The following is a 23,767-nucleotide window of genomic DNA, read 5'->3' as shown; positions in this document are numbered from 1 at the left end:
GTCTGATTTGGCAAAATATGTTATTAATGGCATCCATATTTAGATATGTGGTCTTTTTACCCTAACAGTTATTTCACATCAAGACTCTCCAAGCAGATGGCAGAGAACTGAGATGTTAACATGCTGGATACAAGGCAGGCACATATAGAGATCAGCTTTCAGGATTCATAATGGGCCACTCTTAAGTTCAACAGATTGGTGACAACAAATTACAAAGCCCTAAATACATAAATGCACATTGTGAGATACTCTGTGCAGGGAATACTCCTGTCTGACAGACAATCTAGTTACGAAAGAGCAGCCTGTCCTTTGTGAGTCACAGCTTTTATGCATGTGTGTTTATCTGCTGCAGGGCAGGAAGGCTCTCTAGAGGGATCTGGACTGGTTGGATTGCTGGGCTGAGGCCAGTTGGATGAGGTTCAACAAGGTCAAGTGCCAGGTCCTGCCCTTGGGTCACAACAACCCCAGGCAGTGCTACAGGCTGGGGTAGAGTGGCTGGAAAGCTGCCCAGCAGAAAAAGACCTGAGGGTGCTGGCTGACAGCAGCTGAACCTGAGCCAGCTGCGCCCAGGTGGCCAAGAAGGCCAATGGCACCCTGGTTTGTATGAGAAATTGTATGGCCAGCAGGGCCAGGGCAGTGACTGTCCCCCTGTACTCCGCGCTGGTGAGGCTGCACCTCACATCCTGTGTTCACTTCTGGGCCCCTCAGTTCAGAAGGACATTGAGGTGCTGTAGTGTCCAGAGAAAGGCAACGGAGCTGGTGAAGGGTCTGGAACACAAGACTTACAAGGAGCAGCTGAGGGAGCTGGGGTTGTTCAGCCTAGAGAAAAGGAGGCTCAGGGGTGACCTTATGACTCCCTGTAACTACCTGACAGAAGGCTGTAGCCAGATGGGGGTCAGCCTCTTCTCCCAGGCATAAAGGAACAGAACAAGAGGAAATAGCCTCAAATTGTGCCAAGGGAGTTTTAGTTTGGAAGCAAGGAAAATATTTTTCATGGAAAGGGTTGTCAAGCTTTGGAGTAGGCTCCCCAGGGAAGTGGTGGAGTCACCATCCCTGGAGGGACATGTAGATGTGTCACTTTAAAAACATAGTTTAAGGGTGAAGTTGGCAGTGCTGAGTTAATAATTGGACTCAATGACCTTAAAAGTCTTTTCCAACCTGAAAGATTCTGTGATTCTCCATAGTACACAGAAATTTAATTCTGCCATTTTTTGTATTATGCTTTTCTATCACTGCACTCAGAAAAAACCCCAATGTTTTGGATATTGTAGCCCAATTAATTATGTGTGCCATCAGGACCAATGAATGAGAAGAAAAATGTCACTAAATTGAATTTCTGGCATCCCTGGAGTGGGAGTTGTATGGCCTACTAAACGTACATGACAAGCAGCACTGTTCATATACAGTCAAACTAAGGGTTTTCTGGTTAATTGTGTGGAGAGATAGGTTTAGGTTTCTTCATTCCATCTGATCTGTTGGTTCTATGTTGATTAAATGTTCATCATATGCTCACAACATTGCAATAAGCATTTTATTAAAGTAAATGGGACTTTACTGAATTCCACTGGTTCTTTTCTTGCTGATAATTTTAATTTTACATGAATGGCTACATACAGTCCAATCTTTTTAAAACCAAGAAATAAAAACATATTGATTTCTATGAAGCTAGGAGTTACTAGCATTCTCCATGGGATAACGCCACACTTATTATCACAATCATACACTATAGCATTCACGATGGAATAACTGCTGGTTTTAATGTATCATTTCATTATGTGGCTGCCTCTTTGTAATAAATTACACAAGTATCGTGAATAGTTTGCTAAAAGAAAGAACAATCAACAGCAAGGCTGCACAACTCATAGCTCTTTTAATTATGCTACATCCTTGAAACAATGCCAAGGCTTGTTTAGGAGTTCCAGCTGTGCCGAGCACTTCAACAGTGTTTGCAGCTTTATCTCACACAACCAGGTGTTCCTAACACAGGAGTTTTCTCCACTAAATGAAAAAACTGGCAGAACACAGAGCCTCTGTTATAGCTTTTCGGGATAAAGGAACTAATAATTCACAGCTAATTGCTACCATCAAATTATATGGAAAGAGAGAACAAAGAGTTTAGTAATGGGAACACATAGAGCCAAAGATGTATTTCATCCCAACATTAAGCAGTTTGCTATACTAGTACATGATGTAAAGATAATGTTATTAAAGAAGAATAACAGATGATCTGGTAGTGCTGAGGGTGATGAACTCTGTAACTGCAATTCAAATGTTTTCAAACTGCTATCAGTCCATGTTCTTAATCACAAACTGCAAGTACAAACACAAAGATACCTCTCCATGTTCCAGGGGAACTAGTCTGGAATAATAGGAGGTGCAGATCACTTCATCATCTCTCTTGTAAGTTGGAGGCCCAATTCTTGGTGTAATATTGTAACGAGTTAAACATTCAGTATCACTAATTGCATAGTACTGCCATGGTCTGAACTCCGTGCCATCTATGGAGCGTTCCAAAATCCAGTTTCCAGGTCGTGGAGCATTAGCAGCTTTGATGATGACATATGCAACTTGAAAGACCTGAAAAAAATGCAAGAAGAAAATTTTAACACTTCACTGTACTGTAAAAGACCACCAGAAGCCAACTGGGGTAGTAAATTTAAATTTTAAAAGCAGTATACGATTTGCCTGGGAAGAGGGTAGAATTTGGTACAGTAACTCTGGATAAATTTTTTGCACAAACATTCAACAAGAGAGGTCCATCTAATTGTGTCCAGGGCATCACTCTGTGCTGATGTAATAGCTGAAATCTATATCTATACTGCACATTTCAGTATTAGTTGGGTATAACAATCTGTGGGAAATGTTTAGCTTTTCTGAACCACTGAGGGCTTCAAAATCTGGGGTTTGGTTGGGTTTCCTTGTTTGGTTTCTTGTGCTTGGTTGTTTGTTTTTGTGGGGTTTTTTACAGATGTAGCCCAAAAAACTCTCTGTTTTACAATTTAGCAGGGAATGTAATCTTCTCTAATAGCATTTCTGATAAACTTCTTACATCCTGTGTTAAAAATAATCTTTGCATTCCAAATTCATCCTCTGTTGAAGTTGTTTCAAGTAGTAGCAGACTATTACAGACACTGCCAAAAATACACAGAGATAAATAAGCTGAATGTGACAAAAATAAGCATGATAAAAAAGGTAATATTCTTAAGTAAGGTTAAGATGTATATGAGCTATGCAGGTATCTTGACTATTTTTCTGACAATCCAAAGTGAAATCCTCATCCATACAACAGGACTGTTGAGCACTTCTATGAGTAGGCAGGGCAGTAATTAAGTTCATATCATCTCTTAAATTACCTTGTCATGGCAGCCAGCCTACCTGCACTGGCCACCCAGCTCGCTACAGCATCAGACACGAACACTGAAGTGCACTTCCAGCAAAGCCACCGTGTCATCCCTTACCCAATACCTACTACATCACCTCACTCAAAAAGGCTGGATTTGAAAATCCATAACACTTCTATACAGGAGTTTAATGTTTCATATACACTGGAAAAACAAGCCACATTTAGATGAAAGAAAAACTCTGTATGATTCAACCATCTCAGAGAAATGTATTCCCACCTGAGCAGACTGCCTGGTTGGCTGCTGTTATCATCATAATTCCTGTCTGCATGTGTAGTGTTAATACTATGTTGAGCTCCAATTGGCTGCACTCAATTCTTTCATCCGTTATGAATTTAAATTTTTAGGTTTGGAGGTTTTTTTCTTGCAATACAGATTAAAGCCAGAGCAAGAACAATACTTGCCACATGAAAGCAGGTTTTGATTTTGCCAAATGGGGAAATAAACTCACAAAGATAAATAGTAACTGCATTGTATATGCAGTTCAGGAAACTACTTTTGAAACAAAGCATTATTTAAGTGAGTAAAGCTTTGATTAGGAGATCTTGCACACGTGAGAAGGAAAAAAACATTGGTGGTACTTATCTTCAAATGATTTACTACATATATCATCTTTATAAAAGTAAAACAATTTTATCAGACAGAACTTAAACTACAGTATTCACTTGGTTTCACTTTCTTTACAGGCACTCCAGTTTTATCCTTTTAGACATCAATCACATAAAAACAGAACATGTCTAATTGTTTCAGTAAGTATGAAAATATACAGAAAATTAGGATTTTACTGTGATGCTTCAGGAATGCAAGCAGATGCAAGCCAGCTCACTCTTTAGTCAGTCTTATGGTCTTAGAAATAAAATTTCTCTGGGGTCTGTGAATCCTCTTTTGTTCAGCGCAGTCTTAAAATTTGATCTAAGTGAATATCAAGAATTATAATCCAGCTTCCATGAAGAGAAGACCCCCTTTTAAATAAAGCCTACATCATGCCAACAATCTCCAGTGGAAAAAATAAAAGCCAAAATACATGGTTTTAACGGAACAAAGTACATCATTTGGGCAGACTTCAAGCCAAACAATTATATTCCCTACACACATTTCATTGTTCACTTAGTGGCATTGAGTTAAATACCCCTTTTGCACTCAGTTATGCGCAAGCAGAATCTGGTGTATCATCATTTCAGTACCCAAAACCTGAAGACTCATATGTGACAGGAGTTGCTTGTATGGGTATTTTCTCCATCACATATGAGAACTTCACAAAACTATTAAAACTAGAGTTTTATTGACTGGGCTTAGAAACAGCTATGCACTTCCAAGTTCCTTTGAAGTCAGTAATCTTTCTCAAATGCATAAAAGATGCAAGACTGGAACCCAAACTTTTTTCAAATACCATGGTAGAAAACCTCCCTCAAAAACTCTCATATGTCCTTTATTTATTTATTTTTCCTCTCTGCTTGCTGTCATCAACTAAACTGCTTCCCTACTTATTACACAGTTGGCTGAACAACAAATGATCTACTTTTGATTACATTGAGATTTTTCAAGACCCATTATAGTGTGCAGCTGATATGGCTAGTTTTAAATCCAGTTCCAACTAGTAACAATGAGATATCTTTCATCACAAACCAACTGCTGCAGTAAAAGGTATCCACGAGAGTATGCAAATTAAACTTACTTTAAATATCAAGTTCCTTGGTGAGGGGGGGAGTGAAGGGAAAAGCCAGTTAAATATTAACATTTTCACAGCAACTGTGCACAAATTCAATGCACAATTCAGTAAATTCAATCTCTTCTCAACTTTTCCATTTACACACATAGTTCACAGGTATCCCATTTTACTTCACAGGTAAATTCCCAAGATAATAAATATCAACAGCTTCAGGAAAATTTGTCAGTCCCTGAAATTATGTAGGTTAAATAAATAAATTAAGGATTTTGTATAAATGCTCTCAGACTCAAGAAGTCACTAGATAACCTACCAGTAGGAGCTTTATTCTCAGGGATTGTTTCCAAGCAAGGGAATGAAGCTGGAAGAAGGGACCAAGCTGTCCACAGGGTACACAGATGAATATCTTTCAAGGAATGTCCGTAGGTAGGGGTTTTGCAGACCTCATATCCCACAGCCTCTGCAACCCACAGTGGGCCAAGAAGTTCACGTCATGCAAACTGATTTTCCTTTGAGCACATTTTACAGAATTTGACTTTTACAAGTTCTTCAGGTTTGAATATCACCAAAGGCAGTTTCTTATCACTTTCCACCTTCATTCAGTGCCCACCAGCCAGCCATGTGATAAACCTGAGCAAGAGCTAATGATTTGTACACTTTAATTTGACTGTATAACTTTCTCAGAACTAATTTCCTTATTGAACAACAAGGGTAAAAAGAGCAAGTCAAAGCAAGTTAGCAATTCCCAAGCAGACATAGATTAAAAGTGTCATTTTACAGGCATTTCAGTCCTGATTGTTAAGATCAGCTAAATAAACTTGTACTAAAAAAACCTCTTCTTGATAGCTGCAATGCCAGTAAACCAAGAAATTTCTGCTTTAATTAGACTTTCTAAAAACCTTGTCTCTCTGAATGCAGATCCAGCAACACCAAGTGCATCGTTCTTGAATACTCTCAAAGAGTAGAAGACTACATGAAGGGATGTATCTCAGCTTATATTGTTCAAAGAAATATTGTTTTAAGAGATAAAGACAGCTTCAGGCTCTTAGACACTGTGAAGCCTAGCAATTGTTTGCAACATTTTGCTCTGACGATTCTGTGATGTTAAAAGTGCAAAATACACTAAATCCAGCAGAACTTCTAGTCTCATTAATTATCTTTCTGTTAAGATTTTGATTCATTATGTGCAAACCTTAATTTGGAATAGAAGGAAAATTCATTTTACACAAGAATTTTTTTGTAAGCACGTACGGATGAACACCCTGAATCTTGCATCATCAGTTTTACAAAGCCACAAAGGACTTTTGAGGAAGCTTTCCACATACAATTCATTAACATTAGTCCTGTGAAGCCAACAGAACAGCATTTTTTTACATCAGCAAACCATGTATCTTTACAGAAACCTGTTCTTGCCAGTTCATTTCAAGATGAAAGCTCTGGAAAAATCATATTATAATATTTACATTCCTTTTCACTTTGTAATAGCAGAAACTGCAAATTACTCTTACATCAGCCTCTGAGTGGTAATCCAGTACTCATAGAATATCCATGAGCTATGACTTAATCAGAAGTGGAGTTGTTTTCTCAACTCAACTTAATACTATGGGTCTTCCAAGAAGAACTAGTCTTGCTTTGCAGTTCAAGAACTTTTTGATATACAAACATCTGCCTTTCTGCTACACCAAGGATACAGAGTACATTTAAATATCTTTAGACGTCCGAAGCATGGTAATAAAACTGAGGTAAGTAGTCTTTGTTTAATGGTGTCACAGAGTAATATTTTACAGCTGGCTCAATCACACCACTTAAGTGTATCATAGCCAGGATTTATTAGAATTGTAATTTCACCCTGCAACTGCCCAGAGGAGTCAAACTCAGGCAAAAAATGCTGTTTTTATAGAAAACTGCTGCTGTGTATTTCTTTCTGTAGAACTACCAGTGTAGGAAGCACAAGGTCATAAATCAAATCTCAGTGTCTTTCACATCAATCCTACACCTCATTGCTAAACTACTCTTTCCCCAGTTCTGGATCATTGCCATAAATTTAATGGAAAGGGGGAGGAGGAGGCAGTGGTGTGAGGTGTGGGAAGGAAATACTATCATACATCTGGATCCTGGAAAGACCGCAAGGCACGCTAGAATAAATGTACCTAGTTGTCATGATGTATATGAGCTAGAAAATCATGACGTAAGCACTAACCTTACAAAATGCTATATTAGCTATAAATAGCACAGATTCTGCAAAGGAGAAAGGTAAAAACAGCAATTTCCATACTGATTTTAGTAGCCAGCCCTCTTTTCTTACTGAGACCTCATCAAACTACTCTTTAGTACAGCTGGTTTTAGACTAAATAGACTAAGTACAAGGTAGAATATTAGCCAAAAGAATATGCTCTATTCCCTTCAACTTGGAGCCAAGAGATGAATACAGTCATAAAGGTTCACCTAGGGAAACTGGAGTGGAGTCAGTGTTCACCAGCTAAGGGAATCTTCCCCATATTTGCCAGCCAAGGGTATGTTTCAGCATTTACCAACCCAACTGCTTTGATTATATCTCTAAACTCTACATTGGTAATAATCCCAAGGAACAATCAATTCCTCTTATTCCTAGAATTTCTGATAATTGCAAAAAAAACCATAAATAATGACCAGATGTTAATTTTTCACATCACAAAGAGGTGTGAATATAATTCTCTACTCTGGCAAGGAAAGGACTTGTTTACTTTAATACGGTACTTGACAGATATAATGCACAAAGCTTGAAATGTAAAAAAAAAAGTACCAGGGCTGAAGTTATACTGAACACAGGCACTGACTTCCAGAAATATTTTTCTGAAAGTTCCAGAAGACTATTTTAACTCATTCTGAAACAAATATATGAAGTAAATAATTACTAAAATCACTAAGATCCTTCACATGTTTTTCTTTTGTGTTCTCTTTACTTGTGCTGACTCGCTTAAAGTAAGCACACCAAGTCAGCTCTAATAACTCACTGACTTCAAGCAATCTCTATTAACCAAATCCTTTCTCACAGAGCAGTAATTTACATTCAGTTTGCATAGCCCTAGATGCCTTCTCTCTCTCAAACTCTCTAGGGAAAACACAGAAGAAAGGCCCCTTAGGGGAAACTTTTCAAATCGAATTAGTGAAACTGAGCGTGGGTCAGGAGAGGAAAGATATGTATTTGTTGAAACATAAGAGCACTATGACTGGAGAATAAAAGATTCAGAGGGCAGATCAGCTGGTCTGTTTCCAAAGTGAAATTGTTCTAGGAGGATAAAAACTAAGGCATGCCTCCTCCTTCATTTTTCCTTCCTGTTTGTCCATTTACAAACCAAACACAAAGCTAACTCTTCAAACAACACAAAAATCCTATCCAAACCTTCTGTCACTGACAAAAGACACCCTGCGATTATTTTCCTAACAGTTCTGCTTTCTAATTAAAGAGCAAACTAGGCACTTGCTTAACCTATGCTTTATTTGAAAACATCAAAGTTAAACCTTCTGTTTTATCTTTAAAATAACTTTCAAGCAGGGTCTACAGATCCTGCAAAAGCTTCTTACTAATTCTACACCTCAAGTATGCATTTTTAGTACGTAATAGTTTCTTCTTCCAGAGTTTGGAAGCATCCCCATATTAATAAGGAATTGTTGAGCTATGATTTTCAAACAACTTAGGTAGGCCAGCACACAGATCTGTTCAAAGCAAAACAACAACAAAAAGCCAAGAAAAATATTTCTTCACCAATTATTTTGTCTTTTCTTGGAGCATGGTAGGAGACTTCTGATTCTTGTATGTCTAGCAGACAAACTAACAAATTAGCAAATGCTCTCTACAGTTTAGCAGCCCAGCCTCCTGTCTAAGAATGATAAATCCCTCCAAGTTTGGCGATACAGAGTGGCCAAAACAGAGGAAGCAACTTTTGCCCAGAGAGTTCCAATCTCCCCAGGGTCACAAATCACTGTTTCAGAAATATAAACACTAACTCTGCATAACAGCTGACAGCAAAAGTTCCTAGAAGATATAGTTTAGAACATTTCTTCCCAGTGTTCCTTCCAACAAGATGGTGATCAGAATCAGTCAGATGCATCCTCACATAAAATGTGTACTTTGGCCAACAGCCTGAAAACATTGCTTTTTAAAAAGAAGTCCTTGAAAACACAGACTTCAAGTAACTTTTAAGAGATAAAAGGTGGAGGAAAATAGTATCATCGGACTCCTGGGGAAAAGACAGAAGGGTGAGGAAAAGACAGAGGAAAGTTACCAAGACAAAGGAATTAGTACAGATGGAATTGGTTACCAACAAAGAACATGGATGAGAGTTTTTACTCTCATCCACACAAACAATTGTTACTGTGCCATAATTCACTTCCATTCCAGTCTGACAGGAATGGTCTTCAAGATGCTCTAGAACAATAATTGAAAACCATATCTGTTTAAAATAAGTTCATATTAACTTTTAACTATCCATATTTAACTAAAGTGCTACTCAACAGTTAACTGCTACATATCCTACCATCTAAACACAGAGGAGCTGCAATCAATTGTATTGGCTTGTATCCTACATCCATTTAATGACACTCACATAAATGGTTACTCACCTGCCTTAAATCCAAGGTGATGGTGACCCAGTGGTATTGCCTTCCATTCTGAATGCTGGGACTCTGCCACCAGTTATTGGTACCATCGATTGCACTGGAAATTGGGTGCTGCTCTGTTTCAAAGCAAAATAATTAAACATCTCTTGAAAATAAATCTTTGAATTTTTCTGACCCAGCACATTTATATCACACGAACCACAATCTCTTCCTGTCATAAAGAAGTAAAAGCTGAAATCTGCCCTCAGACAAAAAGGTTGTCATTGGATCTTGCAGTTCTTAACGGTGATACACGGTGCTCACACTCTCTGTCAGCCCTTTGCTCCAAGGTAATTGCACTCACATAGTAGAGAGACTAAAACTAAAACATATTTCACTCCAATACACTCTGTATTCAAGGGGAAGAGTTAAAAAAAAGACACAAACCCATGAAACAAACAAAATCCAAAACACATGAAGCTTGCCTTTGGGATTGGCACTGTGACGGTCACAGACGCGGCACTGGGCGTTGCGCAGGGGCCGTCCGGGGACGTGCTCCACCAGTTTGCAGAACATCTCTGGTCCCTTCTCCCCGCAGGTGGCATTGGTAGAGATGTGAGCATTGCTGGCCAGGTTCAAAATGGCAGGGAACAGGCCTTGAAAGAAATAATGTTTATCAGCCACATTGTAAGGCATGCAAAGTTGGCACCCTGACAGCAGTATCCCTGTTATTTCACTCCACATTTGGATGCTTTATGCTGAGGAACACATGAGTTTGCAAACCAACTCTCCCAGTTACTAAAATTCTCTTGCACTGTGAATTGATCAAAACCTGGGGGACAAGTGGCCCACAGCCAGAATCAAAGAGGGGTTGTAGAGCACGCACTCAGCTGGTGCGGAAAACGGCGTTTAACACGAGTTCTTTGCAGCAGCAACACCACTGGCCTGAACAGGACACTCCAGACCTGAAAGATTTAAGGACTGAACTTTAGACCTTTGCTACAGGCTTTTTCTGCAGTCTCTGTAAAGTCTAAGGGATATTTTGCTTGCCACTTATTAATCTTTACACAAACACCTCACTGTACTTTCAAATAGTTTTGCTCTTATGCACTGGAGTAATGTAACAACAGACTAAGTTTCAAGATTACTGCTACCAGACCAGGAATCCTTTGCTTTTTCTAAAAGGAGCAAAGTTTTACTTTGGTTTGAAGGCTACTGATAAAATTTTGGGAATACTGTATGTAACAGAAATTGAGCACAGCTTCTCAGCAAAGTTTTGATCAGCTTCCAGGCGTCCCTCATGAGCTAAAAAGCATCTGTTTCTTGCATGGTTATGGTGTAACAGAGATACTCCATTTCCAGTCAGAAGCAACTCTGAAAAAGAAGTAATTTTGGAAAGAGGAGTCCTGTCTTTAGAGATTAAGCCCAGTGGGCTAAAAACAAAGCTAGAGGCTTGGTATGGCACATTAAAAATGCCACAGGAATTGCTAGTGTTGCAATAGTAAGGTATTAAAATCACATTTTTCTTCTGTTAAAAGGAAATCTGAAAAAAAATCAAGCCATATTTATCAAAATATATGCCCTTTTCACTAGTAAAACTGTATGAATTATTTTACTTCATTATCTACCATATACATCAAAACAGATTGCAATATTAAAGTTTTGCTTTCCTTAGCTGTTTATGCATATAAATATCTCAAAGGCAGGTGCCAAGGGGATGGTTCCAGGCTCTTTTTAGTGCTGTTCAGCAACAGGACAAGGAGCAATGGCCATAAACTAAAACAGAACTTTCACCTCAGCATGAAGAAGAACTTCTTTACATTGAGGGTAGCAGAGCACTGGAACAGGCTGCCCGGGGAAGTCATGGAGTCTCTCTCTCTGAAGACATTCAAAACCCACCTGAACAAGTTCCAGTGTAACCTGCTCAGGGTGACCCTGCCTTGGCAGTTGGGGTTGGACCAGATGATCTCCAGAGGTCCCTTCCAACCCTAAAAATTCTGTGATTCTGTGATCTCAACAAGGCTACATTCAATATTCCTTTAAAGTGTCTTTCCCCAGTAATTGCATTACCCTAGAAAGCCTGGCAAAAAGTTTCAGTGGTATTCAAGACTTGCCTCCAGCTATTGAAAATTTGGCTACCAAATTCTGCACCACAGTATGAATAACAAACAGTGTGTTTTCAATTGTGCTATACTTGAAATTTAATAGGAGGGAGATGGAGCTTTCTATTTTTTTTGAATCCTGACTTCATTGATGTTAAATCCAGACTAGGTCAGATGCCTTGTTCTCATTATACCTAAATCTGATGCAGATGAGGATGCTGAAGACATCTTATTGACCACTCTAGTGAAGCTCTTCTGCCAGTAAGAGGTTTTCTGCACAGGCTTCTCTCCCCTCATGTAGTTCATGTGCAGTGTAGCTCCAGATGTAAAGATGGAGGCAAAGAAGAAATTCTGCCCTCTGCTTTCCTACTGGACAATAAAGTTCAGTGGTGGAAGAGGGTTTCCTTTTTAACACTACTCTGAAATGATATAAAATTTTTCTTATTCAGTATTCATTACTATTTGTGCAGGGGCCTATGAGCCTGTCTTCAAGAGATATCCATTACTTCTCAGGTCACCCATTACCTTCACTCACATTACACAGTAGCCCTGCCATTTCTTTCCAACATCATTTGCTACAGTGAAATAATTTGCATCCAATAACCTTCAGTCAACATACTTGTGCCAAAGGAATAGCAAAGCTATCTTATGATGAGTTCTTCAGGTCCCACAGAGATAAAAAAGAGCATTTCAATCCAAGTGAGTTGCACTGGAGTTTTGCCCCAGGATCCAAATAAAAAAAGAAAGAGGTTGTTAGCTTCTTCCTGCAAAGTACTGCATCTCTTCAAATCCTAGCTGATTATGTTCACCTCTGAATCTCTTTACCACAATTAGATTTTAAGGCAAACTGCAGAGGTGCAGCCACTGATTTCAGGGAAGATCAAGAATAGTGTCTTAAAAGAGCCATTTACAGATAAACAGCTGACTGTCATCATATCCTGGTGTGAAATGCAAGTGGCCATAACAGACACAAAACTCCATCAGAAGATACCATTAAACTGAACCTTTAGCGAATTATATTTGCATTTTTAAGGACATCACAGCATCATTTAGCCCTTAGGAAAGGACCTCAGAGATCATCAAGTCCAACCTTTGACTGATTACCACATTGTCAACTAGATTGTGACACCAAGTGCCACACCCAATCATTTCTTGAATACCTCCAGGGACCGGGACTCCACCACTTCCCTGAGCAGTCCATTCAAATGTTTAGCAACTCTTCCCATGAAGAAATTCCTCCTGACCTCAAACCTGAATCTCCCCTGGAACAGCTTAAGGCTATGTCCTTTCATCCTATTGCTTGTTGCCTGGGAGAAGAGGCCGACCCCCACCTGGCTACACCCTCCTTTTCAGGTAGTTGTAGAGAGTGACAAAAGCCTCTCCTGAACCTTCTTTCCTCCAGGCTAAACAACTCCAGCCCTCGCAGTCACTCCTCATAGGACTTACCCTCGAGACCCTTCATCCATTTAACTTTCACAGTTTTCTATCTAAAGTACAGCACAAATGATAGATTGAAGGGGAGTTATGATCTTATTCCCACTAGTAAGGAAGGCAATTGCTCCATGCAAAAACCACCACTGGTAGTCTTTATCACTGCTGAGCTATCAGGCTCCATTATCATATTAGGCAACTGTAGTTCTGAGCCAGCCTTGAGAGACAGCAACAGATCCATATGGATCTGTACCAAATCCAGCACTAGACTTCTCAGCTCACTAATCTGGTTTGATTGACTATATTCTATTTGTAAAAGTACCTTGCAGCTAACTTGGCACTTAAGTGCTTGTTACTTCAGTTTTCCACCATCAGACCCATCTCTGTTTTGGAATTACTGCTCAGCATTTTGCAAGAGACTGTGGTAGTCCTGAGAAAAGCTGGAAGAATTTTTAAATTAAACTCATTTACTTCTAACTGCTGGCCAGCTCTTTTCATGGTAAGGCGAACTCTTTCTCTTTTTTCCAGCTACTCTGATGCTCATTTGCCTCAAACCAGGGATTCTCACACACTCCAATGCCAGAAAATGAAGTGTATAGATGTTAATTTGACCTTGAGAAAGAATAACAATGGGTTCACTACTGCTCAGCACAAAAGCCGAGTACAATGTTTTCATTAGATGTTCAAGCAAGTTGCTCTCATTTGTGAGGATTTGGTTTTAGCCAGATGCATGACTAAAACTCAGTGAGAGAGAACTGAAAATCTGAGAGGGCATGGTCAGAATTATGTCATTCAGAGCTTTCTGACAGAGACAAAACACTCCAAGCTCAGAGGGAGTGGAGGGAATTACATCCCTAGTAAGGTGACCTGCAATGTGGATAGGGCAGAATTTGTCACATCCACACTCTACAATGTTCAATCCTTCAGGAAATGAAAAGAACTAATTCAGGTTAGATGGATTTGCTGTATGTATAGCTCAGCAGGCAGAACTTATGGTGAAGGACATAGCATTAGTGTTTCAGCAAAACTCAGGGAAAACCTTGTTCATAATGAAGCCAGTTGTAACATTTTTAAATTATGAAGAGTTGGTCAGCATGCAGTATGCCAGGGAAAAAGAAGACAGGCAACGAGCTTTAAGGTAGATGAGGCAATTTCTATTTTATGTGCTTCAGTGTGTGCCTATTGACTCTGATTCTTCAAAATGAACGGGGACAGGTGGAGCATGCAGCCTATTGGGGCAGATTCAAAGTACTGATAATTCACACAGGTCGTCATGGATTGCCTGAGTAAAAGACATCTCTAGCCAGGACAGCTATCCCTCTATTGTAAAGTTAATGGCCCAGCATACAGCCTACATTTCTTTGGGAATTATTCTACTTTAAACCACATTATACAGAAGTCCTCATGAGCTCCTTGTTGCTGATGTAAATATCATCATCTTCCCTGGAGACTCAAGTTAATTCTTTGCAGGTTTGTAAGCTTTTGCTTTGTTACATATATAGACTACCAAGCACCCTGAAATTCTCACCAAGAAGCATTCCAAGGATGTGGGACATGTCCAAGATCCTGGCAACTCCAGCTGTGGCCAGTGCATATCTGTTGTTTCATTCTGGATACACCTGATTCACTGCACACGAGAAGATCGTAGTACTTATAATCATTCCATAGTACTTATGCAATGGGTCTGACACACCTGGGCTTACTGAGCATTTTGTCCAGCTCAGATACCCTGAGCATGTAAAGCAGCATCACTGCAGTCCAACAACACTAGATTTACTCTCCATGCTGAGCCCATAGCACATATCCATCACTAAATGCAAATATGAAAATCACATACATTTGTGTGCCATCTATCAAAGGCTCTTTAGACATATTTTTTTCCCTTCCTTCCATTTAGGTTTTCTCAATGTAGGATCCTAGGCTGCATTTTGTACAGATAGACCTGAATGAAACCCCAATTTCATTTTCTGATTAATGATTCTTTCAATCAGAAGATAAATAATATTTCATCACTGCTCTGTTTTGGGTAGAAGGTAAGTGGATTTGTGCACTTCGGCAAAATGCATGCATGATCTGTGTTTTTGACCATGTTTAACTGTACGAATTTTCACAATGTGACAGACAGGGTAAAACTACTTTTTACAGATGGTATGTGAAGAAAGGGAGACAGACCCCAGAATAAAAATCTTCCTTGCAGAGGCATAGCTGATAAAAATAATTTCTTTTACAAACAGTTGTAGAAACAGAAGGATGCACATGAGAGTTCTGCTTTACATGGGCTTCACTACATCACCAAATATGTTCAATAAGCACAATAAAGACAATAATACATTTTTGTATCCAAATCAACACAGTAAGGATGGCAAAACTCTTACAATAAGGCCACATTTAAGACAGTTTCCTTCTGAATCCAGATTCACTGATCTGTCTGATATTTCTTAGCAGCGAACTAAATTGGGGAGTTTGTTGGGGTTTTTTTTCAAAGAAGACAAACTGATGGGAAATGAACACAAAAGAATATATGAAACAAGCCAAGAACCGAGTCCAGAAAGTTTTCTGGATTGTTCGTTAGTGTATACAATGCAGACTCTAAACCAGATTTCAGTGAGCAACATTGAGACATTCAGCAATGCCAACAGCCTCATTTCTCTTTAAGTATTTTGGCTGTTTTGTGCTGAGTGTAATAAAGCAGTAATTCGCAAGTGAACAAAGTAGATCTGACTTAAAAACATAAAGAGCTGATGTATTCAGTAACAATGAGCTTTTATTGTGTCATTTTTCAGAACACAGAAATACTTGAAGGGGTCTCATTTGCAAGTTTGTGTCTTTAAAAATGTTAGGGCAATCAGCAGCTCACAACAAGCCGGCAATGCTGGTTTGCTCACAAGCAATGGATTCTCCACTTACTGAAAACATTTACAGAGTACACAGTGACAGTTGTTCAGAATAGTTTGATGCACTTCAGGAGAACAGAATGGACTAAGGACAAAATGTAATAAAATGTCACAGTATTTGAATGCATAAAATATGTAACAGCATTACACTGCAGAAGTTGAGGTCACATTCTTTATAACATTCTCAGTTTTCAATAGCACAGATTTGATTTAGTTGTTCTGTCTGATTCAATTTTGGATTAAATGAGTTTACTAAATAAAAGCCCTGGAACCATCAGGCTTGGGTTCAGATTCCTGGCCTGCTCAACAGATTTATCCTCATTATATTTTACCAGCAAGCATCCCTAGCTTAACCTTCTCTATGCACTTTCATCAGAATCCTACCCTGTAATCACATCAAATATCTAGGCTGGTTTCCCTAAAATAAATGGGCTGAAATTGCTAACTTCTAACTATGGGAATTAAGGTACTAATTCTCTGTTCTTAGAGTCAGAAAGAAATGTGGGGTATAACACTCAAACTGCCTTATAATCCACTTTGTGGAGATGTTGCCTGAAAACGTGTTAGCTGCAGCATTAAGCCACTTGAAAAGCTGAAAGCTTCACCACAACTTACACAACAAGTTTAGGTAGCAAGCCACTAGTTAGAAATTATTTTGAAAACTGATCACTCCTTTTGCTGTAGCTCTACAGAGAAGAGAATTTCTGCTAGCAAAACATCAAGTTTACAGGATTTAACTGATGAGTATGGGGTATTTTAGCAGAACATCTGCAAACTTTAATTTGCAATGTATAGATAAAACTACTTCAGATTAAAAAGAAGCCTCTACCTTGACAGAACACTATCTTTTCTTAAAACCCGTTCTCTATTTCTTCTCATACTGTAGAGCAAAGCTGACTAATGTGTCAATCACAGAAATACTATACTACATTTATTTAATTTAATCAGCTTTTAATGTAAGAACATTCTAAGTTCCATCTGTTCTCAAGAGCTTCCAATGAGAGATACTCCTCAACATCCCTGACAAGTCTAGTCTGGCACTTTATCACTTTAAAAGTAACAAATTTTCAGTCCTCTTGGCTGCATTCATGATCAGTCATGATCTTGATTACAACTTTTGTTTACCTGAAAGGCTGTTATCACACACTTTTCCAGACTCTGTAAACAACCCTCTCAATCTTCCCACTGTCCATTTTCTAGACTTCTTACCCTTCTGAGTTCTTGGCAGTTTGCATTTTTCCAACAGTGTGGATCTTCAGACCTCATCAGCACCAACTGGAACAGAATAACTTCTTAAATTCTTGACAGTTTTGTTAACACACATGAGAATAAGTTTAGAATTTTTATCCAGATATCGCTGTTCTGTTTGCATTGCACACCCAGGTAAGTAAAAGATCATGATCTTTTGTACTGCAGAGCCTGGTCACTCACAGAAAAGAAGTATACTCCACATCAGACCCTGGGATGAGTTCAGGTTATCTGTAAAACAGATTACTTTACAGCCATTTGCTGAACACTCAACAACTTGCTTTCAGAACAGTCTGCTGATTATTTTAAAGCTCTGATCCAGTCAAGCTTTCGCAAATCCCACTGAAACAATCCAACTGGAGCACCAGAAAAAAGGATAACAAAAAAATTCACTACAGCAGTTAATGTAACAAAAAACATTCTGTTTGAACTCTGCAAGCTGTTAGAGCGCAAGCAAGCTACAGAGGATGAAACCTTGCCCCTTCTTCTAAATGGCAAAGTCTTCTCTGCCAAATACTTTTTCCTTCAGTTGCTTATGTGTACTCAGCATTATTAATGAGAGCCATAATGCAGACAGGATACTACAGCAAAAGCCTTTTACCTACCGTGCTCTGCCTTAGGCTAGATGATGTGCTAACTAGCATTCAGTGCTCAGAAATGTATTGAAAATAATTACAACACTGCAAATTAGTGAAGTTAATAAAGTTACAACACTTACACTTTTATTACAAATTAATAAAATTCTGCCAAACTCAGACTGCAAACGAAGTAGGCAAAAGTTTGCTCATTCAAGAATGAATGCCAGCTGTACTATTCTCCCACAACTAGTTTCATCAATATAGTTTGTGAAGGTTAAAGAGCAAGTGTCTGGCATAACTTGCATGTCTTCCTTAAAATTCCCAAATACCAGCATATAGCCAGGTTGATGGGCCCAATGTAACAGAATTTGAACAAGTTTTTTTCAAAAAAGTGCTTTTTCTTTTCCAAAGGAGGGTAGAAAACCTGAGCTCTAAAAAAATATTGAATTTCAAAGTGTATGAAGCATGTTATATACAAAATGCATTGGAAAACTAAGATAAAGAAAGAATAAGGAAAGCAACATGTCCCAATTAAGTGCTCACTACAAGATGCTAAATTTCCCAACATACAACAGTATTGGGAATAGGAGTATCAGGTAAATGAAATAAAATTAGGGAATTATCAAACTCACTAAAAAATGTCCGCAACAAAGAAATTCCAGACTTCCAGATTAAATGTTTAGAAAAGGGAAAGCCAAGTAATACTAATACATCTGCAGAATAAAACTGAAGCTTGTCCACTCAGTTATACAGTAACTAGTGTTTGCTTACAAAAAGTATTGCATTTTTAATATCACAGATGGGTTAGATTTTTTTAGTGTTAGTACTCAGTCTAAACTAGTATTATAAATTCAGTTAGAAAGTTAAGTGTTAACAAGTTAGCTGGTACAAACTTCACCATGTCCCACCTTCTGAGTCTGTTCATGCTCAGCTTGCAAACACAGATGTAGATCACAGAGACTGTCTCAACATATGTACTTAAACTGAAAGCAGAGAGAATAAGGATGCAAAGACATGGTCAGAGTGCAAATGCTTCAAACTGAAGAAGTTTGAGCTTTTCAGCCCCAACCAGACATTCCTACAAATGAGCTACCTTGTTTCCCAAAGGAGTGAGCATCATCTTTGACAGCCTGAGCATAGAAAACACTGGTGAATTCAATAGGTTTAACAGCTTACATCCAAGCCCTGAATGTGGTTTCTAATATTATGGCTTGGTTCCTTCACAGATTTCAGGGATTTGAGAAAAAAACCAAAAAGTTCCTGGGGATAAATAAGAAATCCTATCACAAAAATTGCTAATACCATCAATATTGGCAGTAACCTATTGCATATTTCAATTAGAACAAACTAAGCGGTAGTAGAATGAAAAGAAACTTCACTTTCATGCTAGTTTTCAGCATCAGACAGTACAACTTGATATGAAAGGTAAGTAATTTGTGAGTATTCTATCATGCATTTCCAAAGTATAATCAATATTTCTTCTGTCAAGTCATGTCTTGCAAGTATTGATTTTTTTATATGCCGTTGGCCAGTTCAGGAATCTGCCCAGAAATTGTCACAGCATTTACACCAAAGCAAAAGAGCCAAAAGTTGACAGATGGGCAGGCTGCCAAGGAACAACAAACCTGCCAGACCATGAAATTAGTTCTTTCTTGTTCACCCAAAGCTTTTTCCACACATTGAGGAGTCTGCATCATTTTGCCTGTTGGTTTGGAGGTTGTTCTTTCTTTTAGCATTACACTAGCTTTTTTCTGAAGTCATCAGTTGGGAACAATCTTCCCTCAAACCTGAGGTAAATACAAGCCACAGCTATTAGAGTTCAGTGTCTTGTCAGTTTTGCATATATGCTGCCTAAGACACAATATTAGCTTAGAGAAACAGAACAGAAGTGCTGGCAGTGTGACTGGCATGTCCAAGACTAGGGATGGCAGTCACTTGTCACTCAAGATGTGGCCCAATATCAACAAAACTAAACATTTCTGTTCTTACTGATGGAGGACCCAAAGTAGATTTTCCCCACTCCCACTTAATATGACTCCTTAAATAATACCTCCCCATGAACTTTTGTATCACCAGTTTTCAACGTGAAGCAACTGTCTTACTTGTAAACGAAAATCCTCTTGGGTTTAATCCTAATTAAATTAGCATGCATAAATGTGCAGCTTTAGGCTGCATACCAAATCATTCATTATAATAGAAAGGAGGTTATGACCCAAGTATCTATAAGCCCTCTTCTAATTCTAAATTTCCATTTATCACTTGCAAATTCTAGGAGACCTGAGCTTGAGAAGAATTTTAAAGGTTTAGAGGTCCCACTCACTTCAGTACTGTGATTCAGTATCACAGCCAAACAAAATGTTACTACTTTTTGCCCCATGTAAACATTAAGAAGGTTAAAACACTTAGAAATGCCCTTGAGTCAGTTGGCATCATCAGTTAGTTGTGATCATAAATGAAGTTGGTGCACTACAAAGGAACTCTGAAATGTATTTTTCACTTAGTGAAAGCTTGTTATTAACTAGCTGTACATAAACCCAAAATTTATTTCACTTAATTTAAAAGAAAAGATTTGTAACTTCCTTAGTATTAGAAATTGCAGCTGCATTAGATGAAGCTAAATTTCTATTTAAATTAAGTGGAATTTTTCTATTTATTAACAAAAGCTATTTCAAGTTGAAGAGGTTTTGGCATCTCAGAACTACTAGTTCTCCTGTTTCCAGACACGGAAGAAAAATGTTTTCATTCCAACAGGCACAAAGCCATTATCAGGGCATGTACAGCCCTGTATCACTGCCAGATCTTCCTGGGTAAAAGGAAGCACATTTCCTCCAGCTTGAATGGACCTGAAAGGATTTGCAACTGTGTAACCCCAAAGACATGCAAAACTTGGTCATTCCCTTAACTCTACTGACAAGATTAAGCAATCTCTGATTTTAAAGGTTAATTGGGAAAAATCTGTCGGTTTTTTTTTTTTTTTTAAATTTCAGTAGTAACCTACTGTTCAACATGCTATAGAGGTGGCTTTCTGCTCTCTGTAAAAAGTAGAATACATCCTGCTACTTTTTTTTCCCTAGGCATTTTACTCTAGGCAACAATGTAAAACTGCAAACCACCATGCTTTCTTTAGTCTTACATCTTCTGGTCTCCAGGCACACAGATATACAAATGTACAAGGCACAAATTGCAACTGTTTAAAAACATTAGTAGCAAGTCAACCATTGCATATTTTTTGTGTTTCAAACTCTCACCATGTGCAGATTCTTATTTCATTATTTTACAGTAAATGCCTTCATGAAATTCAAAGTCATTTGTGTTACACAGGATAAATTCCTTAAAAAGGGTAATTTTAAGTATTCAAAAACTAAGAAGGAGGGGGGAAAAGCAAACAATATTTTTTAAAGTTCTCTTCTGTACTGCCATTAATGCTCAAGAACTCCACCAGTCACATGGAATTTTAATCAAGTGTTCTGAAAGTATTTTGCCTTTGGCCTGAAAACAAGAATGATGCATTTCAGCCCAAAGCACAATTTTTAAGGGAAATTCTAGCAGACTGAGAGTTCAAGTAGTTTAATTTAAAATTCAGCAATGTTACAGTGACACTAAAATAATAGCAAGGCACAGTTTGATCCTGCCCGAAACACCCTAAACATTTTTTGCTGATGACTGCGGGAAATGCAGCAACATTGGTAGAGCTGCAGAGCGGGCAGCTTATTTCCCATTGTCCTTAAGAACAGAAAAGAGAAGGAGGGCTGCTGAGATTTTAGAGAGATTGTATAATCTGTCGATACTCTGCGGTATACAAAATGGTTTTCCTCCTTGGGGCAAACATCCTGACCTCTTCCCTGCCACTGTACCACCAAGAATCCCCTTCCTACCCTCTTTTCCTATCACTGCTGCAGGATTCTCAGCCTACCAGAAACACCCAAACTTGGATGTGTCTGTCACCACTGTTAGCCATGGCAGCACAGCAACAGCGGACCTTTACACCAAGAACCCACAGTGAAGTTTCTGAGCAACATGGTGCATCAGTGGAGATAAACATCAGCATGGGCAACCTCTGACCCACACCAAGACAGCCACTGAACACAGCTGTCCTCCAGCAGCCATGATTTGTCCCTATTGCTTCATCACTGCCTTTAGATCACATCCTGCCACTCGTCACTGTGGAAAGATCCTTCAGTCAATACACAATACATCTGGAAGTTCCCCACCCCACCACATGTATCTCTTTCTCATTGCCTGCCAAGGGTTGCCTCCTCCACCTCACAGAAGACCTGCACTGTACTTTGCAGAATCATTTGTTCAATTAGAAATATTCCCATTACAATATTATCAAATGTGCACAAAACTAAGCTGCCCCTAGTGTGACCAAGTAAACAGTGGTCATCCAAGGATGGACTCTGCATTTGCTGCATGCCTTTAGCATTGATGAACTTGCTCTGGAGAACATTGGCAGACACACTGTAAACCAACTTCAAGGAAGATAAATTGGGATAGGTCTGGAAAGGACTCAATTCCTGTAACTTTTAGTTTAAAATTCATGTTAGCATCTAAAGACAATTTCAGTATCAAGTTCACATTTCTGCATTAGCAAAAAAATGCACGGTTTCTAAAATTCTGATCAAGTCTTAGTGAGATTTATTGATAATATCTAAATAACCCAGTTATAGTAAAAAAATCATGGCAACACAACAGATTTGCTTTCTATTTATACAAACTTTTTTCTTTATCTTGTAAGAGATACGTTGTCACATAGGAATGAATTGAACTACTTTGGTAATTAAAAAAGAGACACACAAAATGAACGCATTAGCTAGCAACTATTGAAAGAATGAAGAAGTATCAGTAGATGTGATGTAAATCCACAGCAACTCTCCCAAAGTCAGTGAAGTTGATTTGATCCTCCATTTTGCCATCAAAATTTTTATCTCTTTAGCATATTTTAAAGGGTGTTTTCTAGTAGAAGGCATTGAGCACACATTTGAGAGACTACAAGCTCAATAAAAGGAATCCTAGAAATTTCAACAGCATATATTTCACAACCCTAATTTAAACCACAGGGTTTCCACAGATCTTGATAATTCAAAGAACCTTCAAGTCAAACTTCTGTTATCTAGCCCTTCTCAGCCAATAAAGTAGAAACAACTTAATCATCAGAGGCATTGGCGCACAGTTACAAGCCTTTTATGCCCTCTCCTCCTAAGGCAGTGCAAGATATGCACAAAAGACAGCACTGTAAAGGGAAGTAAAATATATAAATGGTGTGGCATGCAGAATAACAAAACACACATTAGCTATTCATGTATTTGAATTAAAACTAGACAAGAAAAACCAGTGGACTCTCTAGCACAGTTTTATCAGTAGTGAAGGACTTTCAGGAGCTGGATTTCTCACTTCTGTAAAGAAACAAGGAAGGGGGAATTCAGTTAACCGGTTTTTCAAGTACAAGCCTACTGCTGGTGCTAGACTCCCCCCATTCACTCACTGTCTAGATACCCATAGATGGATCTGGGATAACCCGGGGAGTCAGTGAAGCCTGGCTGGGCTCCATCCAGCCTGGCAGCAGCTCTGCCTGGGTAGGGAGCACCAGAGGTGCAGTCAGGCTCCCCAGGGCTGCCATTCTCCCAGGCACCCAGCCTGCCCAACACCTTGTGCCCTGGCTGCAAAGCTCACTCTGCCAGCATCCGCACAAAAAATGAGGTATGACTTGGATCCCTGCTCCAGTCCTCCCTGGCAAGGCAGCACCCAGCCACAATCAAATTGCACTGGATGTCTCAGTTGCTACTGGGCTTTTTCCTCTCCTTCCCACGCAAACATTTCTTTACACACATCTTAGGGTTTTGTGACAGAAGGCAAAATTCCAGTCATG

At 38.9% G+C, this 23,767-nt stretch overlaps 1 protein-coding gene across 1 annotated transcript in view; it reads right to left on the bottom strand.

Annotated features, from left to right (window-relative positions):
• Positions 1–23,767, bottom strand: part of LAMA1 (laminin subunit alpha 1) — a 100,207-nt gene that overhangs the window by 68,651 nt on the left and 7,789 nt on the right. Inside the window, exons 2-4 of the mRNA XM_039572269.1 lie at positions 10,131–10,301; positions 9,670–9,782; positions 2,335–2,577 (exon numbers count right to left, since the gene is read on the bottom strand). Coding sequence (XP_039428203.1) covers positions 2,335–2,577; positions 9,670–9,782; positions 10,131–10,301 — 527 coding nt within the window. The remainder of the gene's footprint in view (positions 1–2,334; positions 2,578–9,669; positions 9,783–10,130; positions 10,302–23,767) is intronic.

Source organism: Corvus cornix, chromosome 2, assembly GCF_000738735.6.
Source record: "Corvus cornix cornix isolate S_Up_H32 chromosome 2, ASM73873v5, whole genome shotgun sequence".
NCBI lineage: Eukaryota > Metazoa > Chordata > Aves > Passeriformes > Corvidae > Corvus > Corvus cornix.
This window is presented reverse-complemented; position numbering and strand designations above follow the sequence as displayed.